Here is an 18,370-nt window from a genome sequence, read left to right on the forward strand (position 1 = left end):
GTCAGGGGCCTCACACTCGGAAGCGGGAGTCAGGGGAGGACAGCAGCTGCAGCAGCAAGCAGACGGCCGCATCCACTTGGGACGCCTGGCCGGGAGGGGGGCGCCCACGCTTCCCCACGGTCCGCGCTGCTCGGAACCTACGGTGTCCGGTGCCGGACAAGAACCAGAAAACCGTGCTGCCGGAGAGGAGCCCCAGATGCATTTTTGGGAGAAGGACCTCACAGCAAGCACCACTGCTTTCCCACTTGTCAGCAAGGAAACAGCTCCACCGGGTTCACTTCCCGGACTCTCCTGATGTCAAGACACTTCCGGAACCGGTCGAACAAGCAAGACTGTTGGGCACCACGTTCCATCCACCCACTTACACTTCCAAACCCCCCGCCCCCTCGTGTTTGCCTGGATTTAGGAAACGAGGCGTCTGTCTGTCCATCTCCAGAGAGAAAAGTACCCAGAAGGCGATACTTCCTCAGGATGCAGCAGTATCATTAGGTCGGATGGTCAGAAACCACTGCTATTCAGCCGCTGTGAACTACCAAAGCAATCTCACTTCCGTCACCTACTAGTTTTCAGGTGCTGCTAGCGGCAATGAACCTGCAGGGCATCCCCGACGGAAAGGTCATAACATGATGCTACAGAAGTCTTGCAATAAAAGAATAACAGGCGGAAAATACACTGACTGAGGAATAATCTCATCCATCCACCGGCCAAGTGCTAAATACAGATGTACTCACGGTGCACAGAGCATATTTTTAAAGTGAGAGATAACTGACATACAACACCGTGTTGGTCTCAGGTGCACAACACCGTGATCTGGTGTTCGTTCACACCGTGAGAGGATCGTCTCAGTAAGTCTAGTGAACGCCCGTCTCCTCACACAATTCCCAATTTTGCTCTCTTGTGATGAGAACCTTTAAGACTCACGCTCTTGGCAACTTCCACGCGTGCGCTACGGTACTGTTTACCATGGTGACCTGTGCACGACACCCCCACAGCTTATTTATAAGCAGGAGGCCGTGTCTTTGACCCCCTTCACCCCTCCCCTGGCAGCCATCGATGTGCCCTCTGGATCTACGGGCTCAGTGTTTTGTTTGCCTCTAGATTCCACGCGTAAGTGAAATCAGACAGTGTTTGTCATTTTCTGACTTATTTCACGTGGCATGATGCCCTGAAGTCCATCCGTGTTGTTGCGAACGGCAAGCTTCCCTTCTTTCTTATGGCTGGGTGATATGCCACGTCTTGGCCGTCCGCCCGTCCGTCAGTCTGCTCTCCCCGGTGCGCCTGCCCCTTCTGGCCTGCGGGCGCCAGGAATGACAGCCGAATGACCGCCAAGCTGGGCATTCCCGCGATTCACAAAGGTGCTAAGCCTGCAGTGGCCACCTGCTAATCGCAGGAATGCGGGCAAGGACCATTTTCGCTCAGGATGAAGCTCCGTGTTCTTGATCCCTCGGGAAGCATACAGCTGCTTCGGAGGTCTGTGAACTACTGGCCTCTCAGCTCTTCTCCTTCTGAAATGAGATTTCTACTGGGGGTTGTATGCAAATCAACAGAACTTGGCTATTCTACCTGCTACCGGATTTCAGATCTACACGAGGGCTGCAAAGACGGCCCCCCGGGGTCGACGTGTCACACGACACCCACCGGCACCACTTTCTCAACCTCAGACCCTGCCTGGATCTCACCGGGCTGCCCGCCAACAGCCTCTCACTGTTCCTGAGCCTCACACTGCGTTTACTCGTGTCTCCTCAGTGTCCCCCAGCCGTGACAGCTTCTCGCCACTTCTGAAGGGTAATCATCAGACCCTGGCAGACTGTTCCTCAGGCTGCGTTTGCCTGTTCATTTTCCCGGTGCAGTGTTTTTAGAGACGTGTCTCTGGCACGACTAGGATCGAAGAGACCGCGACTTACAGTACCTTGTCAATTATTCTTGGGAACCGAGGCGCAGACCTCCCCTCCTCTCTCCTGTCACAGCTCATTTAAGCTCCACCAAATGCAACAAGGCAGCCTCTCCGCCCTTTCACACCAGCCTCTGCAGCGGCCTTCGGAGAAGCAAATGGACTGACCTAGCCTACTTCCGGGAAGCAAGCATGAACGAATCCGGCCCTTCCGCAGGGCCGTTCTGGGAGAAGCGAGAAGCGGCTATGAGTCTCTCGTTAGCCGAAGTTTCACTGGCAACGGTTTTGAAGGAGGAACGGTCTGAACACAGCGCGCTCTGTCCTACAGCTGTCACCGCCACCCAGGCCTGTGCCGAGAGTGGCTCCGCGGACTCGGGCAGCAAGCAGGGCACGGCTGGACAGACTCACGCACGGGGTAAAGAAGTGCTGGCCTATGGGAATGAACTACCGATTTAGCTACTTAAGAAACCAAACAGACTTTACCTGTTTTACAAAAGTACTTCGGTTCTCTCACTAGAACTCAGGGGAGACCCTCTAGATGAATCTACACCGACACCAAGCAGTAGGTACAAATCCTATTGTTCCCTACTTGCAGTAAAAGCAGCAGCAACTGAGCTTCTCAAATCACAGCTGCCCAGGGAAGGTTTTCTCGTGTTCCCCAAGGTCAGTGCCTCCCTTTCTGCTCGCGTGGCAGGCCCTCACCTGCCCCACCTCTGCCTGCTTCCACCCTGTTGTCCGGGCTCCCATTCTGCACTCTGCACAGCCATCAAGCCCGCAGCCCCCCGAAAGCTGCTGCGCCCCGCCCCGCCCCACACAGGTGGCCGCTTGCCATCTGGGGGAGCTCGGGGTGGCCAGAAAAGCCCACCCGAGTCGGCAGCAGTGTCAGGACAGGGAGGCCGGTCGGCACGGACCCGGGGGACGACCTGGAAGAGGCCTGGAGGGGCGAGTGCTGTCAGGGGAGCGGGCTCCCGGGGCTGCTCTCCTGAGCAGGCCTGACCCCCAGCCGCATGCCTTCCTTCCACGGTGCCCCCTCCAGAGGGCTCCCCGCTAACTCTCCCCCCGTCAGCCGCTCTTGATGCTGTCCACGGCGTCATCTACGTCACCGATCACCGGGCACGACTGCAAACACAGCGTTGGGGACGCGGCAGGCGCTATCCATGCCCTGGTGGATCTGAAATACAGCGGAGGCAGGCCGACCCAACGCGGACAAGGAAATCCCCGTGAATGTGGGCCTGAGAAAGTAAAGACCAGGGTTCTGAGCAGGGTCCTGAGAGAGGAGAGCGGTCCCCGGCCTGTACCTGTGGTGCGAGGAGACCACGACAGGGCGCAGAAGGCCCGGTCTGGGAGAGCCGGCCGCGGGGCCGGGTGGGGGGAGGGGGCAGGGGGCACCACGGGTCCACTCGGCTACGCTTGCCCCAGGGTACCTTCTTGGATTCCCACACAACAGCAGTCATACCTCTCGTGACGAAGCACGGAAAAGACTGCAGTGACTCTGAGGCCGCCACGGGGCTCACACCTGAGCGCCACTCAGGACACCGTGGCCGCGGTCCAGCTACTTTCACATATTTTCCTGCTTTTCCATTCACAGTGGCTACGATGCTTGTCCGTTCAGTGACGTGAACGCACTACAGAATCGTGCCTTTTACTCGTGTGAACACCTCCTCCCCACCCCACCCACGAACTGCAGATCCACGCACAGAGGCATCCCTTCCACTCGATTGTCCAAGGCCTTCTTGGAGCCACGGCGTGACTCTTCCAGGTCACACCGTCCCGCAACCCCAGGAGTACGGACGGCCCGCACCTCAAAACCCTCCAGAAGGACACAACCCTGTCGCTCTCGGGTACCTCCAAACACCCCGGATCTCGCCTCCAACCCCTCCCACTATGCCGGACTTCCTTAAAGCTCTTCGTCTCGGACCGCACCCCTCCCCACAACAGCCACCTAGCTCATGCCAGGTCTGCGAGCTGCCTGTCCCGCCCATCTCTGTACCTGGCCCTTATCACCTGCTCGGAGTATGCTGAGAGAGCTGGTACCCCGACAATTCACTCCAGCGCGTGGGGAGTAGATCAGGAAATGGGAATGCAAATGAAAGAGCAGGACGGCAACACTAGAAACCAGAGAGGCTGAGACGTTACAGAAGAGTATACTTCCCTCTCTCAACTGTGTCTCGTTACATTCGTATCAAGTACCTTATACTTTAAAAATAACACCTCTGTATCTGCTTCCCGTAAGATTCTCCAGAAGCTGTGTGATGGCGGGGTGGGGGGGGACATGACCACCTCCCACGTGAGGCTGAGCAGACAGACTCAGGGAGACCGAGAACTAGTGCCTGTAGTCCTGTTCTCGATGAGACCAAGAACAAGCAGAACCTGGATGCCTGGACACAGGGACTTCGTCACAGACTGCATTTGGTAAATTGCACCAACACCATGACCCAATGACAGGCAACGGGACATGGTCGACTATATATAAAGAACAGACAGTAACAGCACAAGGGCCAAGAAACCCTTGGGCAGAAACGATTAATGCAATAGACTGCTGACTCGGCATTTTATCGGCATGAGTGAGAGGCTCCGTGCTCCTTCCCTCCTCACACCAGAGAACACCTAGTGAGCCCTGTGTTCACTGTTCTTAGACTTTATATTTATGAATCCATTCATCCTCGTACGAAGCCCACGTGTTAGAAAGTGGTTTGGTCCCCACTTTATAGATGTGGAAACGGAAACACAGTAAGGTTAAGTAACGTGGCCAACATCCCGTGCAATTCACGGTGATGAAGTCAGAATTTTTACCAGGGCAGTTTGGCTGCACAGCCAGGTTTCTGGACCAGTGTGCTACCTTCTCCTATAGCACACGTCTTATCCTGCTCGTGTGGTCTTCCGCGTGACTATTCTGGTACAGAACACCACCTCTGTGATAGAAAGAGCACGAACAGCCACCTTGATACACGGCCTCGTTACGGGTACCGTGGTAACATCCATACATGAACCTATTAAATATTCACACACCCCCCCCAAAAGACTATTTTCTTCATCGAGGAAATAAGAAACAGGCCCAAGACCACGGGCCTTGTAAATGGCACAGCTCCCACAGGCGGGACTCTGTTCTGACCCAAAGTCCGGCCCCCGCACTTGACCGGCCCGGCACACGCTCTGGATTGGCGGGAAACCACACCTCACGGGCCCCAGGTGTCCCTCCCCTGACGTTCCCACAGCAGGGAGGGAGAGAAGGTGGCGCTGTGCAGAAGTTACTAATGAGGAGGGGTGTCCACGGGGTCAAAACAAGAGAGGACGGGCCTCCACAGGGCACTTACGTGGGCACGGCGTGCGCAGACACACAGCATTCAGCTACCGCTGTGGTTCTTCTACACACCGCTTCTTGGCTCTCGTGTGCCATGGCACCCGAGACCAGACAGGCCGAGGTGACAAAGCCTACCGTGTGTGCAGCTTTCTTAGTCTTGTACTTAGCTGAGTGTCACACATAATCAAGAAGTGAAACAGTGGCTTTGTGGGAGAAAGCTGTGCCTACAAAAATCTACTTGACATTAATATAAGCAAAATACCGATTAGCTTTTTTACGTTGTAACTTTTACACCCAGGGGAGAAAACCATACACCACGGGGGAGGTATTTATATAATAACATGGTCATCCGATTACAATAAAACAGATTCCAATTACCTTGACAGAATCCAGTAAACTCCTAGGAAAAAATCGCTTCAAACCAACATCTTTTCTGAAATATAAAAAGAAGCGTATTAACAAACAACACCACCAAATCAATTAATATAATGACATTGTTGCAAGAACATAAAAGCAATTTAAATTCTTTGTCCTTCCATATAGCATTCAAGAAGGAAGGAAATAGAACAAAGCTCCCATTTACCAGCACAGTCATGGAAGGGGTGGGACAAATCATTCTCTGGATGTGAGTAGAAAATACCAGTACAAGTTGGTTTCAGCAGAACGTCTCTTTCCCTTTTACCCCTCACTGCTGACGAGCCTTGTACACACAGCGCCTCTCGGCGAGCACGGTGTAGGAACACGCCGCCGGAAGGGTCAGCCTCGCAAACGCCAGTTTCAACTGGGGGACAGAGTTGCAGAGAAAGCCGACTGGCCAGGGTAGGAAAAGGTCTGGGATAAACCATGGAAGTTTAAAAAACATTCCTTGAAGTAATCCTAAAAGGCGACTAGTTTGTTTAAGTAAACCATTTCTGATGAAGGGACTCATTTGGCTAACCACATTTTATCACCTGTGTTCCACACAGGAAACCGAACTCAAGAAATCAGGGGATCTGTCTAATGTCAGAAGGCTAAATGTGTGGAAATGCTAGAAGGCCCCGTGACTTTCTGTAGATCAGGCTGCAGAACTGGTCATTACTATCGCCTATCGAGAGCCTCAAAGCGCTCTGGCCGAGAAAACAGACCAGAAAGACTTGATCACTCTCCGTTTCCACAGTCCCTTTGGTGCCAAGGGCACCGGGATCTTTGGCCACTAGATGGCCCTCATGTGCCACACAAAATCGCGCCTGTGCAGACCTTACCGCCTGTCGGGAGACAGGTAGAGGGTATAAAAGGATCAAGAAGGAAAACACTGGCACGGTGGTATCTTTTCAGAATTACATAAGGAAAGCTAAATGGAAAATATTAAAAGATGATACGAAAGGGGTGACTTCTTTCTCCGTAATTTTTTATTTTTTTTTTATTTTTATTTTTTTATTTTTTTAAATATTTTTTTTTTTTAACGTTTATTTATTTTTGAGACAGAGAGAGGCAGAGCATGAACGGGGGAGGGTCAGAGAGAGAGGGAGACACAGAATCCGAAGCAGGCTCCAGGCTCTGGGCCATCATCAGCCCAGAGCCCGACGCGGGGCTCGAACTCACGGACTGTGAGATCGTGACCTGAGCCGAAGTCGGACGCTCAACCGACTGAGCCACCCAGGCGCCCCTCTTTCTCCGTAATTTTAAGTTAGCTGTCATTATCAACAAAACTACAGAATCATGCAGCATTTACGTGGCTGATCCCCTATCCAAACATTTCAATCCCCTATTCTATAATCTGACTACTACTTAGCACCTAAACCAACAAACTCCTTGCTAAACCCAAAACTGGCTTCGGTCCCCATTCTTTTCACTGTTACTGTTATTATGTTCACTGCATCCTTATAAAAACTCTCTCTCAACATACCGTTTCCTGGTTCCACTTACTCAGTTAATTCATACAACCCACTTGTTTTTATTATATTTTCATTTATTATATTTTTCATGTATTCATTTACTATCTTTTATTACATTTTTCATTTACTATACTTTCCATTTATTTTTCTAACCACCTCCCTTTGTAACTCCCCTGGCTGATCCTTTCAGCTCCGCTGAAATCTGTGCTGAGAGGCTGTAAAAGAGGGACAGTGTCCCCCCAGGGCCTTCCCTTCCTCGCTGCACAAACAGACAGGAATTTTGCATTAAGGGCTTGGGTGCTAATCACCAGGGAAGTAGCAGGACAAGCACGTAGAGAGAAGCAGCCTAGAGTCCCGAGGCGCTATTCCCCAGCGTTTCCTCCCCTATTCTCCTTTCAGGGCAACTGCTCCCTCATAGAAAGCACTTTCCATACAGAGAGATCTGGACGGGAATCCTCGCCTCGCCACAGGACAGATGTGGCTGTTACTAAACACCTAGAGACCCAAGGTTACCTGTTCGTAAAACGGGAACGCTGCTTCCTGCGGCAAACAGTGGTGCCGAGAATGCAGCAGGAACGTGTCAAGTCCCTATGACTCCAAGGGGGCAGTTTCCTTTCCTCCAGAAATACCACCGATGCCCCTCCTGTCTGGTCAGAGTTTGGCCCACATGCCTGACTCCCTGTTGTCTGAGCAGAGCAAGGTGTGACCCTTTTCTGCCATAAGCAGAACACACGGTGGGGGAGGGGGAGGACAGCCGGAAGAGCAGGTGGGAGGAAGGCTGGCAGGTGCCCAGGGAAGGGGCTGGGGTGGGGTGGGCAGCAGAGGAAGTGACAGGCGAAGAGATTCGGGTCTTCCGGACACAAGGCTGTTAGTGCCCAATGACTGGACACATGTGAGAGGACCCCTCGCCCCGAGAAGGGGGGGCTGGGGGCAGGTCTGTTTCAGACACGGCGGGTGCAAGCAAGGTGTACCTCCTGGTGGGGGTTTCGAGGAGGCAGTAGGCCACCAAAGTGCCGGGGTGAGGGGAGGCCCAGGGCGGGACTGTCCTCCTCCCGACTGTGAGACCAGAACTGCCACAACTCAACCGCGTGATGCATCCACTTTTCGTGGAGTCAAGTGGAGAGCAAAGGATTTATCATACTCGTTTCTGTCACAGATGGGAACATTAAACAGGGACCAAGAGGGCCGTATGTTTTGTGAAAAATGAGAGAGGGATACTTTGTGAAAATGAAGGCGATTCCTAGGCATTACTTTTACTTCCAAGATGAAGACAACTCCATCTCGGGGGGGGGGGGGGGGTTGCGAAGCTAAGACCAACTAATGCTAACAAGTATAGCTTTTCCAACTACTTCGAGCAATGGCTCTGTAACTTTCGTCCACGTGCTAGAGGTCTTTTAAATGTGACACCTGGCAAGGAGAAAATAAAAATGAGGCTCAAGTAAGCAAAGCCAGTGAAAAAATTCAACAACACATTTCCATTCATGTAATCAGGAAGCCAGTCTGCTTTGGGCTTCGTGGTGGGGACGCCAGAAACCCCAGCAGCGCCTCAGGCGTTCTAGGTTTGAGGGAGGGCCTATTACAGACATCTAAATTTAGACCCTCTCTTAGGACCCCCCGCAGGAACAGGCAGCCTGTCCCACTTTCAATACGAGGCCGCCTCTGCAAGCCATGCGCCCGGCTCTGGTCACAACGTGCCCGCTCATCTGCAGGCTCGAGCTTGGCTTCTGGCGCCGTAGAACTCACCGGAACCCAAGCTCCACAACTGTCGGACGACGGGAATCGAACAGATCCTACTTCTACATCTTAAACACAATACAACTTGTTATAAGACCTTTGTTGTGAGGTAGTTCCTTACTACATAAATGGTTGTCAAAGGGCGGGTCCTAAATTCACATAAATTCATTTGACAAAAAATTATCTACAAGGACCTTTTAGATTCCTGCCAAACCCCAATTCCCAAACTCAGGCACAAGGTTTTCAATTTCCACACGAGTTCAAAGGAACCTTCCTAACCTACAGACAGCTGACAAGATAGTAACATTCGGTGAGAGCCATACTGTTCACTACAGTAGCCATGTGAAGCAATTTAAATGAGTTAAAATTAATCTAAAAATCCAGTTTCCCAAACCACAAGAGACTCTCAACAACAGAGGACAAACAGGGTTGATGGCGGGAGGGGGTGGGGCATGGGCTAGCCGGGCGATGGGGACCAAGGAGGGCACCTGTCTTGATGAGCCCTGGGTGGTGGGCAGAAGTGAGGACTCAACTGAATTCTACTCCTGAAATTATATATTAACTAACTAAAACTTAAATACAAGTAAACCAACAAAATAAAAATCTAGTTCCCTGTTGCTGGGGTGACGTCTCAGGGGCTCGGTGGCCTCATGGGGCCGGCTGGGCGCACAGACACTTCCACCACCGTAGGCCGCTGCGCTGGGTCCAGGACTGGAGGCACCCTGACCGTCCTGGGCCCGGGGCCGCGGGCCGAGGGCTCCTCAGGAAGGGCAGGGGTGATGCCGGGTACAGCCGCATGGCCACTGTGGGACATCCACGCGGGGCTCGAACCTCCTGAAGCCCTGAAACAAGGAGCAGGGTGCCCGCAGCTCTTCTGGGAGGGAGCTGGGACCGCCTGTCCACGTGAGCCATGTTCTTCCCACTTTGCTCTCAGGAATGTCAGCTTTCTAGCCATTTAGTCTCTAAGATGCAAATTCTTTTTCCCTGAAGCTTCCAGGAAACCAAGGCTGTGCTCGTTTTCTTGCTCATACTGGGCGCCACATCAGATAACGGGCAGAAGAACCACACGCTCCCTCTTCCCAAGTGAGACCCAGTGTAAACAGCCAACCGCACGGAAGGTGCCGTCAGACAGCAAGGTTCCCAAACCAGTAAATATACTGGTTGAGATTTAGGGTTCCTGGGACTCAAAACTGTATTTGTGATGAATTTTAAACCAGAATCCTCTTGATGAATGTTGAATTTACCTCTGTCCTTCACAGGAAATACTCCAACCACTACTGATGGACAGGACTTCCTTCTCCTTCCCTTTTGCTCAACTTCAAACAAAGCTGTGCCTTCCCACGTCTCAGGGCCAACGACCCGCGTCCCAGTGCTGCCCACACCCCTCCCTCCGGCAGGTGCAGAGGCACCTGCTCCAGCAGTCCTCCCCTCCCTCAGCGCCTTCTTGACCCCTGGGTCTACCACGCACCAAGAAGAACTCTCCAGGGCGCACCGGGTCCTGCCTAGACACTCCCAGCCAGCGGCCCTGACCTGCACACGTGTCTCCAAGTCTCCAGACCCACAACACAGCAGGTTTTGGAGACCTGAGTACAGAATTAGCTTCACTCTCAAGAAGTTCTTCCGTCAAAGATGAATTTATTTCCCCTTTGGCACTACTTCTGAGAACACTGAGACCTTGGTTAACTAATACTCTGTGGACATAATTCCTCAAAGATGTAAAGCCCAGGGAAAAAAAAGCAACCAAAACTGATGTTAAAAATATAACTAAAGTGTGCATTTTCATATAGTATCTCTCTCATCCTTGCCCCAAAACTCTCAGAACTGAGTATCTTTAATATAAAAATACTACTGAGATATCTAACCTCTAAAATACCTTAGGCCTCTTAAAAACTGATAAATACAAAAATTCTCTAATTGCAGTAGAGACGGCTGTCTTTTGGCCGGGTCCAGTACTGTGCTCCTCCCTTGCAGCCAGGTGTGGCCATGTGACTGAGACTCAGCCGCCGTCCCTCCAAGGGACAGTACTCTGTACATACCCGTGTCCTTGCAGGGAGGGGAGACAGAGAGAATGCCGGCCTCCTCCTCCTCTGTGGGGCTGAAGTACAAATGTGACTGGGTCACAGGGTGGCAGGCCATGGATGCTGGGATGGCTAGATTAAAGAGGCCTGGCACCCTGGTGACGAGCGCTGACCACCTAGGCTTGTTCTGTATGAAAGAGAGATGACCTTCTGTCTTAGTCAAGAACTGTCAACTCATGCCAAATCTGTCAGCAGCTTCTTCTCCGATCTATTACATAGGCAGCTAAAAAAGCACTAGATTGCTATTAAGAAAAAAGACAACGAAAACAGTGCAAAATTATAATTTGCTTCAGTTAATTTTAAATCATGAATTTGTTTTCATTCAAGAAATACTGGGGGGCACCTGGGTGGTGTAGTCAGTTAGGCATCCGACTCTTGATCTCGGCTCAGGTCATTATCTCACTGTTCGCGAGTTCGAGCCCCTAGTCGGGCTCTGTACTGATGGCACAGCGCCTGCTTGGGATTCGGTCTCTCCTTCTCTCTGCCCCTCCCCTACTTGTGCATGCGCATACTCTCTCTCTAAAAATAAACAAACTTAAAATAATTAAAAAAAAAAAAAAAGAAATGCCAATGGATGGAACACCTATAAACGTCAGACACCACTAGGTGCTGGGGCGGCAGGAGGGCCCCCATCCATGCAGCTGACAATTAGCAGAGGACAGAGACAAGGACACCCACAATTGCAGAGAGATACATTACATGCGAAGACGACTGAGAACACATTTCTTAAAAAGGCAAACCACTTAAGAAGGAAATGAGCAGAAGTGAGAAGCTAAATAGTTCATTTAAGATAACTTTTTCGCAATTCTGTAGTTTTCGACAAGAATCCCTGGTATGTAAAATTATTTCTTCAACAATATCACAGTCAGAAAGGTAATTTAAACCCAGTTGTATTAGCTTATTCTGGTTAATCTGTCATTGTCATGATGCAGTTGTTAACCTTGAGAACAAAACATGTTTCTTCAAATCTCCGCTCTGACCTCCCGTGGCAGCGCCTTCCTCTCCCGCCCCCACCTGTGCTCATAAAGGCGTAAATGGAGTCTCATCCCTGCACACGCCCTGTGCCCTGAAAGCGTGCGTCCGCAGGAGGGCACGATCCCAGGCCAGGGGGGGTCACTGCCACATGTCTCCCCTTTGCCTGCAGACAGGGCACTCTGGTTCTGCCAAGGTTGCAAAGGCCTGGAAAGAAAGACTTACTCTTTGGTTGTTTGAAGGAAAACCAGAAAAGTCCCTACAAAGTGCTAGAAACCGGCCAGTGGCCTTCAGTGCGATCCAACACAGCTATTTAGAAGGGCGGTAAAGTTGGAGGGGGCTTCTCCACTAGGCTGTGAACAAAGGAGATTGTCTTTAAATCTCCTGACAGAAACTAAGCAACATGTGGACGATTGCACAATTTTTCTCCTTACTGGCAAGGAAAGAGAGGACCCTTAAACAGACTAATAGGAAATGTGATATTCTGCGTTCTCTTTGACAAAACATACACCTTCCTAAGTGGTTCCAGCAGCACTCAGGAGGAAAGAGAAAAGCCAAAGCCCCGCAGGCCTGGGGTGGCCAGGTCCCTGGGGCAGGACGGCCAGAGTCTGCTCAGAGCCGGGCCACCCTCAGCCGGCACCGCATCTAAAGCCCTGGCCCCAGCCTTCCCGGCAGCTGTGCGGGAAGACAACGCAGGGGACCGCCGTACACATTTTTAAAGTATTGAGAAAGTACCTAGAATTATTCACCTTGCAAGATGACAGGAACAGAACTTTACCACCAAAGATACACGTAAAAGATTTTCTAAATAACATACTTTACGAAAAAGGGAAACCGACGCCAGAAGGCCGGCTGAGCTAGAGCAGAGAGCGTACAGGCAGGTGGGTGCACAGACCTCGCCCAGCAGGCCCTCCGTGCCAGGGGTGAGGAGTGCCGGGACCGCCGGCCGCGTGCACCCGTGCGGGGCCCGGACCCGAGGGCGGTGAAGCTGAGCCTGTCATGCCTGGCTCTCCAAGAAGCCCCCTGGAGCCCCGCCTGCCCAAGCTCGGACCACCGGGCTCTGATTCAAGGCACTGGGAGGCTGAGTGAGTCAGAGTCACAGAGGACTGACACAGTCCTGGCACCATCATACGCACGCACGTGCAGCAAGAGGTTCCTGGACAAAGAGCAGATCGCATCCCAAGGAAAGAACTTCTAGAACTGAAAAGTATCAGCAGGGAAACGAAACATGAGCTGACGAGGTATGACAGAAAGACGGATGGCTTCCCAAGGACAGATCCGAGGACGGGACACACTCATGACACAGACAGAAACAGAGATGGGAAATGGTTCAGAGCTACCAAGGTCCAAATATCCCAGCTGACAGTTCCAGAGCTCACGGCATCACCTCCCGGATGAGAGATGCAAATCCACAGAGCCAAGCAGTCGGTCCCATTCCCAGCTGGGCGAGGAGACGAACGCAGGCTCAAGGCAGGGGCGAAGCTGGAGGAGCAGCCAGAGAGAAATGGCGGCAGACGTGTCAGCAGCCATCCTGGAATGTCACCCCTTGAGCGTGGACAAAGAACACGCGTCAAGGGGGACACCGGAAGAGTGGGCCGAGGTAAACACAAGAACGTTTAAGAGATACAGTGGGAAGCACGCAGTCAAGTCAACAACATCCGCCTGAAATCCTAACATCTAACACGTGCGCTTTCAGCAGAGGCAGAACTAACATAAGGGAAGCGGCGCGCGAGCTGGAAGGAGCCACAGAGAGTCAGGATGTCCCAAGGTCCTTGTGCTCCAGAAGAGAGGATTAAGATAATTTTATTTACTTATAATTTTTTATGTTTATTTTCAAGAGAGAGAGAGTGTGTGCAAGAAGGGGAAGGGCAGAGAGAGAGGGAGACACAGAATCCAGAGCAGACCCCAGGCTCTGAGCTGTCAGCGCACAGCCTGACGTGGGGCTCGAACTCACAAGCTGTGAGATCATGACCGGAGCTGAAGTCAGATACTCAACCGACTGAGCCACCCGGGCACCCAAGATAATTTTAAATCTAGATGTGGTTAAGTTAACATGGAAGGCTAAAACCTAAGGGTAACTAATAAAAGAACAGAAATGGTTTATAAATTTCCGAATCATTAGAGACGAGTTTGGAATAAGAAAACCAATTAAGAAATAGACATCAAAAGAAAAAGCCACACACTTACATGTACACACACAAATCCCCTCCACAAAAGACAAAGTTAAAAAAAAATAAAGACAACAGAAATAAAGACAACACAAGCCAGTCCAAACGCATCAGTCATACTAATAAACACAAATATATTAAACACATCAGTTAAAAGAAAGATTTATTAATTAGCAAACTGGATTTGAGAAATCCCGCTCTATGAAGCTTACAAGAGACATGCCTGAAAATATAAGGATGTGAAAAAGTGGGCAGTAATATATAAGAAAAGGAAATGGAAACCAGGCCAGTGCTAACCTAAAGAAGACCAAACAGACTTTAGGGGGAAAGCCCCCCGGAACAAGAAAGCACGATTAGGCACACCAAGAGCAACTGAACAAGGACACGAGATTCGGGAAGATAAACACTCTGTGTGTTCCAATAAAAAAGCACAAACATAAAGCAAACATGGAGTGAAATCGGCAGAGCTCCCGTCACACAGAGAAACACGCCTTCTCAGTCGCCGACAGGTCGGCAGACAAAATACCAGGAAAGACAGACACTCACAAGCTTGAACAGAAAATGCATTTTTAAAAGCACACTACAACATCTATCTGTGCTGTACACATACAGCAGAAGGTTAACAGTAGAGTCTGGGCGGCGGACAGGCAAGTGCATGCTGCTCGGGCCTTTCAACTTGCTGTGTGTCTGAATTTTTTCCTAGTAAGTGACTGGAAGGAAATGACCTTACACCAGCCTACAAAGACAGTCTCTACAAAAGCCAAAGAAGCTGTTACCACACAGACCCTTAAAAAGAACTCCTTAAAAAAATTATCTGCACATTTGCAAATGTGAAGATCGAAATACATCCATAAAGGTTTTAGAATAAACATCAGGTCTAGGACGCCTGGGTGGCCCAGTTGGTTAAGCGTCCGACTTCGGCTCAGGTCATGATCTCGGGTCCGTGGGTTCAAGCCCCACGTCAGGCTCTGTGCGGGCAACTCAGAGCCTGGAACCTCCTTCAGATTCTGTGTCTCCCTCTCTCTGCCCCTCCCCTGCTCGTGCTCTGTCTCTCTCTCTCAAAAATAAACAAACATTAAGAAAAAATTAAGACAAACCAGAATAAATATCAAGTCTTGAAATTCAAAACCGAAATGAAAATGCTGGCACATTTTACTACACCAAAAAAACAAAGAAAAAAAGGGGCAACTGGGTGGCTCAGTTAGTGGAGTCAATGACTCCTGATTTCAGCTCAGGTCATGACTCCAGGGTCATGGGATCAAGCCCTGTATTGGGCTCCTTGCGGAGCCTGGAGCCTGAGATTCTCTGTCTGCCCCTCTTCCTGGCGCGTGTGCGCTCTCTCTCTCTCTCTCTCTCAAAAAAACCCACAAAAAATAAAACACAAAATATGTTTGTGTGATGAAAGCCGTCTGATCGCAGTTGATGGACAAAGACAATTTGGGAAGAACATACAGAACAAATACTATAAACACAGTTAATATGACAAAAACCTCTTAAGAAAAAAACATAAATATACTGGAAAAACTGGTAAGAAATACAGCCAATTAAAAAAAAAAGGAATATGAAGTGGCCCACGTATGGGAAGGTGTTCAACACTAATCGGCCTGAAGTACATAAAACAAGCTATTATTTGTTGTCCAACAGGCCAAACGAACATCGCCTCGTGCGCCTCACCCGTCTGGTGGACAGAGGCGCTGATGTGCAGTCACTGAAAACGTGTCTCCAAGCTGCTCGTCTGTTAAACCACGTGCTCCATGCGCTAAGAATATTCGTGAAGACCGAGACCGCGATGGTGGCTGACACTAACTGCTGGGATCCACACACTTTTACGTTAGGTGACGGGGTGGTTCCGATGTTCTCCGGCTGGAATGTATTACTATCTCTGTACACACGTAAAAACTATTTATTTCCAAAGGCTCAAAGCTAAGTTAACAGATGCACTCTGAAATTCCTTTATATGCTTTCTTCTTACTAAAACTCTGCAGTGACCGTACACAGTATGGTGTTCATGCCGCCTGGCGAGCTCCGGCCGGACCGTGATCACAGCGGGAAGGACGGGCAAACATGAAGTCGGGGCCGGCACAACTCCGCACGAGGACCCCGGAGCACACAGTGAGGACAGTCCGTGTGCAAGCGGGACCTGGGCCCAGATACTCGGCCGCAGAGCATCTCAGCTGGCCCGTCGCCCAGAGAGAGGGCGGCCACACAAGTGACACAGCTTCGCGGGCCCACCAGAGGGAGGATGACCACAGCAACGCAGGGAGCAGCACGGTCACACCCCGAACTCCAGCCCCCACATCCGCCCCGCTCTTCCTTACCTACCGTGTCTGCTCTACGTAAACAGCAGACCTGCGTAAGAGCACGCAACATTCCCCTCGTCGTAACGGCTAACTCCGCTTTTCCCCCACACACTCTAACAAGGCGCGTGATCCCGAAACTGTGCTGCGCCCATTTCTCCCGTAACAGGAGCACAGGCCCCTGCCTGGACAGTAAGTACCCCACAGTCCCCACTTCCCGGGTCCACCCATCGGGGCCCCACCCGGGTCCTCTGCTCCTGTCACCTCAATTTCTGTCATCTTTACAAATAAGCCAACTTTTTCCAACTCCAGTGCGATCTTTGACTTTCATTTCAAACAGACCTTGAACTGAAAACTCCTGTCTGCAAATAAGAGCAGCCACCAGCCCGCCTTGACGGATACCTGCTTCTTCATTTTCCTTCTTCCAACTATCTGTCCTCGCTGCTACAGATGCGTCAATGCCCAGTCCGTGGAGGTTTCACTTGGGCCCCTGATGTCCTGTGCTCCGTGTCCCTTTTACAGTATGCCTGGCTCCCTTCATCCTGTGACATCACAGTTCCTGCTGTGGCCTCGCAGACACAGGGCGGATACGGCTCACACCATCTGTTCCCAGTCACTGCAACAAGATGGGCTTCCGTGGTGACCCCAAGGACGTGCACAGGTGGCTTCTGTACCCTGTCACTAACTGACAGGTGATTTATAATCCGGGACCTTCTCAGACTTCATGGCACTATCCACCATGGGCCAGACCTCTTCAGATCGTCATATCTACCTACACGCTGGCTTTTCACCCCTCTAGCCCTAAGCCCACATTTCTCTTTCCTTTTCATTTAAAAAACCTGCATGTTTCCTGGAGCGCCTGGGTGGCTCAGCTGGTTAAGCATCCAACTTCGGCTCAGGTCACGATCTCGCGGTTCGTGAGTTTGAGCCCCGCGTCGGACACTGTGTCTGAAAAGCTCAGAGCCTGCTTCGGATTCTGTGTCTCCCTCTCTCTGCCCCTCCCCTGCTCACGCTCTGTCTCTTTATCTCAAAAATAAATAAACATTAAAAACATTAAAAAGCATGCAGGTTCCCTCAGAACTAGCTCCTCCACAAACAGAACCTCTTCCTGTGACCAGTATCCCTGGTGGCCCAGGACAGAAACCAGGAGAGCCCTGGGATCCCTCCTTAGGCTGCTTACCCAAGTCGACCAGCCAGCCAGGCACACAGACTCCAGCTCTGGCCACCGCCCTCCTGACTGCTGGGGCCGCTACGCCCACGACACAGCCTCGCTCCTTCTCAAGTGGACAGGGGGGATGCGAGGTGTCTTGGTTCTTTGCTTCTATTTTGAATTTTCATTAATAAAATGCCAATCCCGCAAATACAGAGCTCTGAATCACAAACCTCCTCGAACCACTGTCCCGCCTAACAGGGCTCAGCAGGCGGCCGCCGATGTCAAGGACCAAGCCCTTGTGAAGAAGGACCCGCCCCCTCACAGTGAACTGAGGGTTTTCTAGCTGCTGTCTGATTGTTCCTGTTTCTGCGCCTTCACAAAGGCTCATCGCACCTGCCCACATTCCTTCTCCGAGACGGGGTGACCACACCTGCTGTGACACCACGTCAGACATCAAGTACCAGGCCCCCCACGCGTCCTCCAAGTACTGCTAGTTCGGCTTCTAGCACACTACTCCACGATCCTGCTTACTTGTCGGAGCCCAGCCTCTAGCCGCGAGCCTCCTGAGGGCAGACAGTTTGCATGATTCATCTCTGAGTCTCCAGCACTCGGCGGCCAATGGCTCGGCAGGTGCCTGGTGACGTCTGTTAAGTGAACTAACGAGTAAAAGCTAAACGGACAAAGGAACAACCAACCAAATAATCAAATAACCAAATAGGTAAAACTATTCCTGCTTTTCCTGAACCTCCACTCGAATTGAGGACAAGCCCAGTATCGTCTAAGACAAGATCCTCAGTGATTCCTCCGATTCTGGTCACCTGTATTTTAAGCACCAAGAGTCTGGAAGGCTGAAGAATGTGGCAATTGTAAACAAAAATCGAAACCATAGTGAATGTTAGTTG

At 51.1% G+C, this 18,370-nt stretch overlaps 1 protein-coding gene across 13 annotated transcripts in view; it reads right to left on the reverse strand.

Annotated features, from left to right (window-relative positions):
- PTK2 (protein tyrosine kinase 2) overlaps window positions 1–18,370 on the reverse strand; it is a 257,636-nt gene that overhangs the window by 112,104 nt on the left and 127,162 nt on the right. For 11 of the 13 annotated variants that reach the window (XM_042924271.1, XM_042924268.1, XM_042924270.1 and 8 more), the window contains one exon: window positions 5,571–5,625. In XM_042924271.1, coding sequence (XP_042780205.1) covers window positions 5,571–5,625 — 55 coding nt within the window. Of the gene's footprint in view, window positions 1–5,570; window positions 5,626–16,717; window positions 17,000–17,698; window positions 18,046–18,370 lie in introns of those variants that run through there. The other 2 variants (XM_042924274.1, XM_042924275.1) reach the window with 2 other exon arrangements.

Source organism: Panthera leo, chromosome F2, assembly GCF_018350215.1.
Source record: "Panthera leo isolate Ple1 chromosome F2, P.leo_Ple1_pat1.1, whole genome shotgun sequence".
In the NCBI taxonomy this organism is placed as follows: Eukaryota; Metazoa; Chordata; class Mammalia; order Carnivora; family Felidae; genus Panthera; species Panthera leo.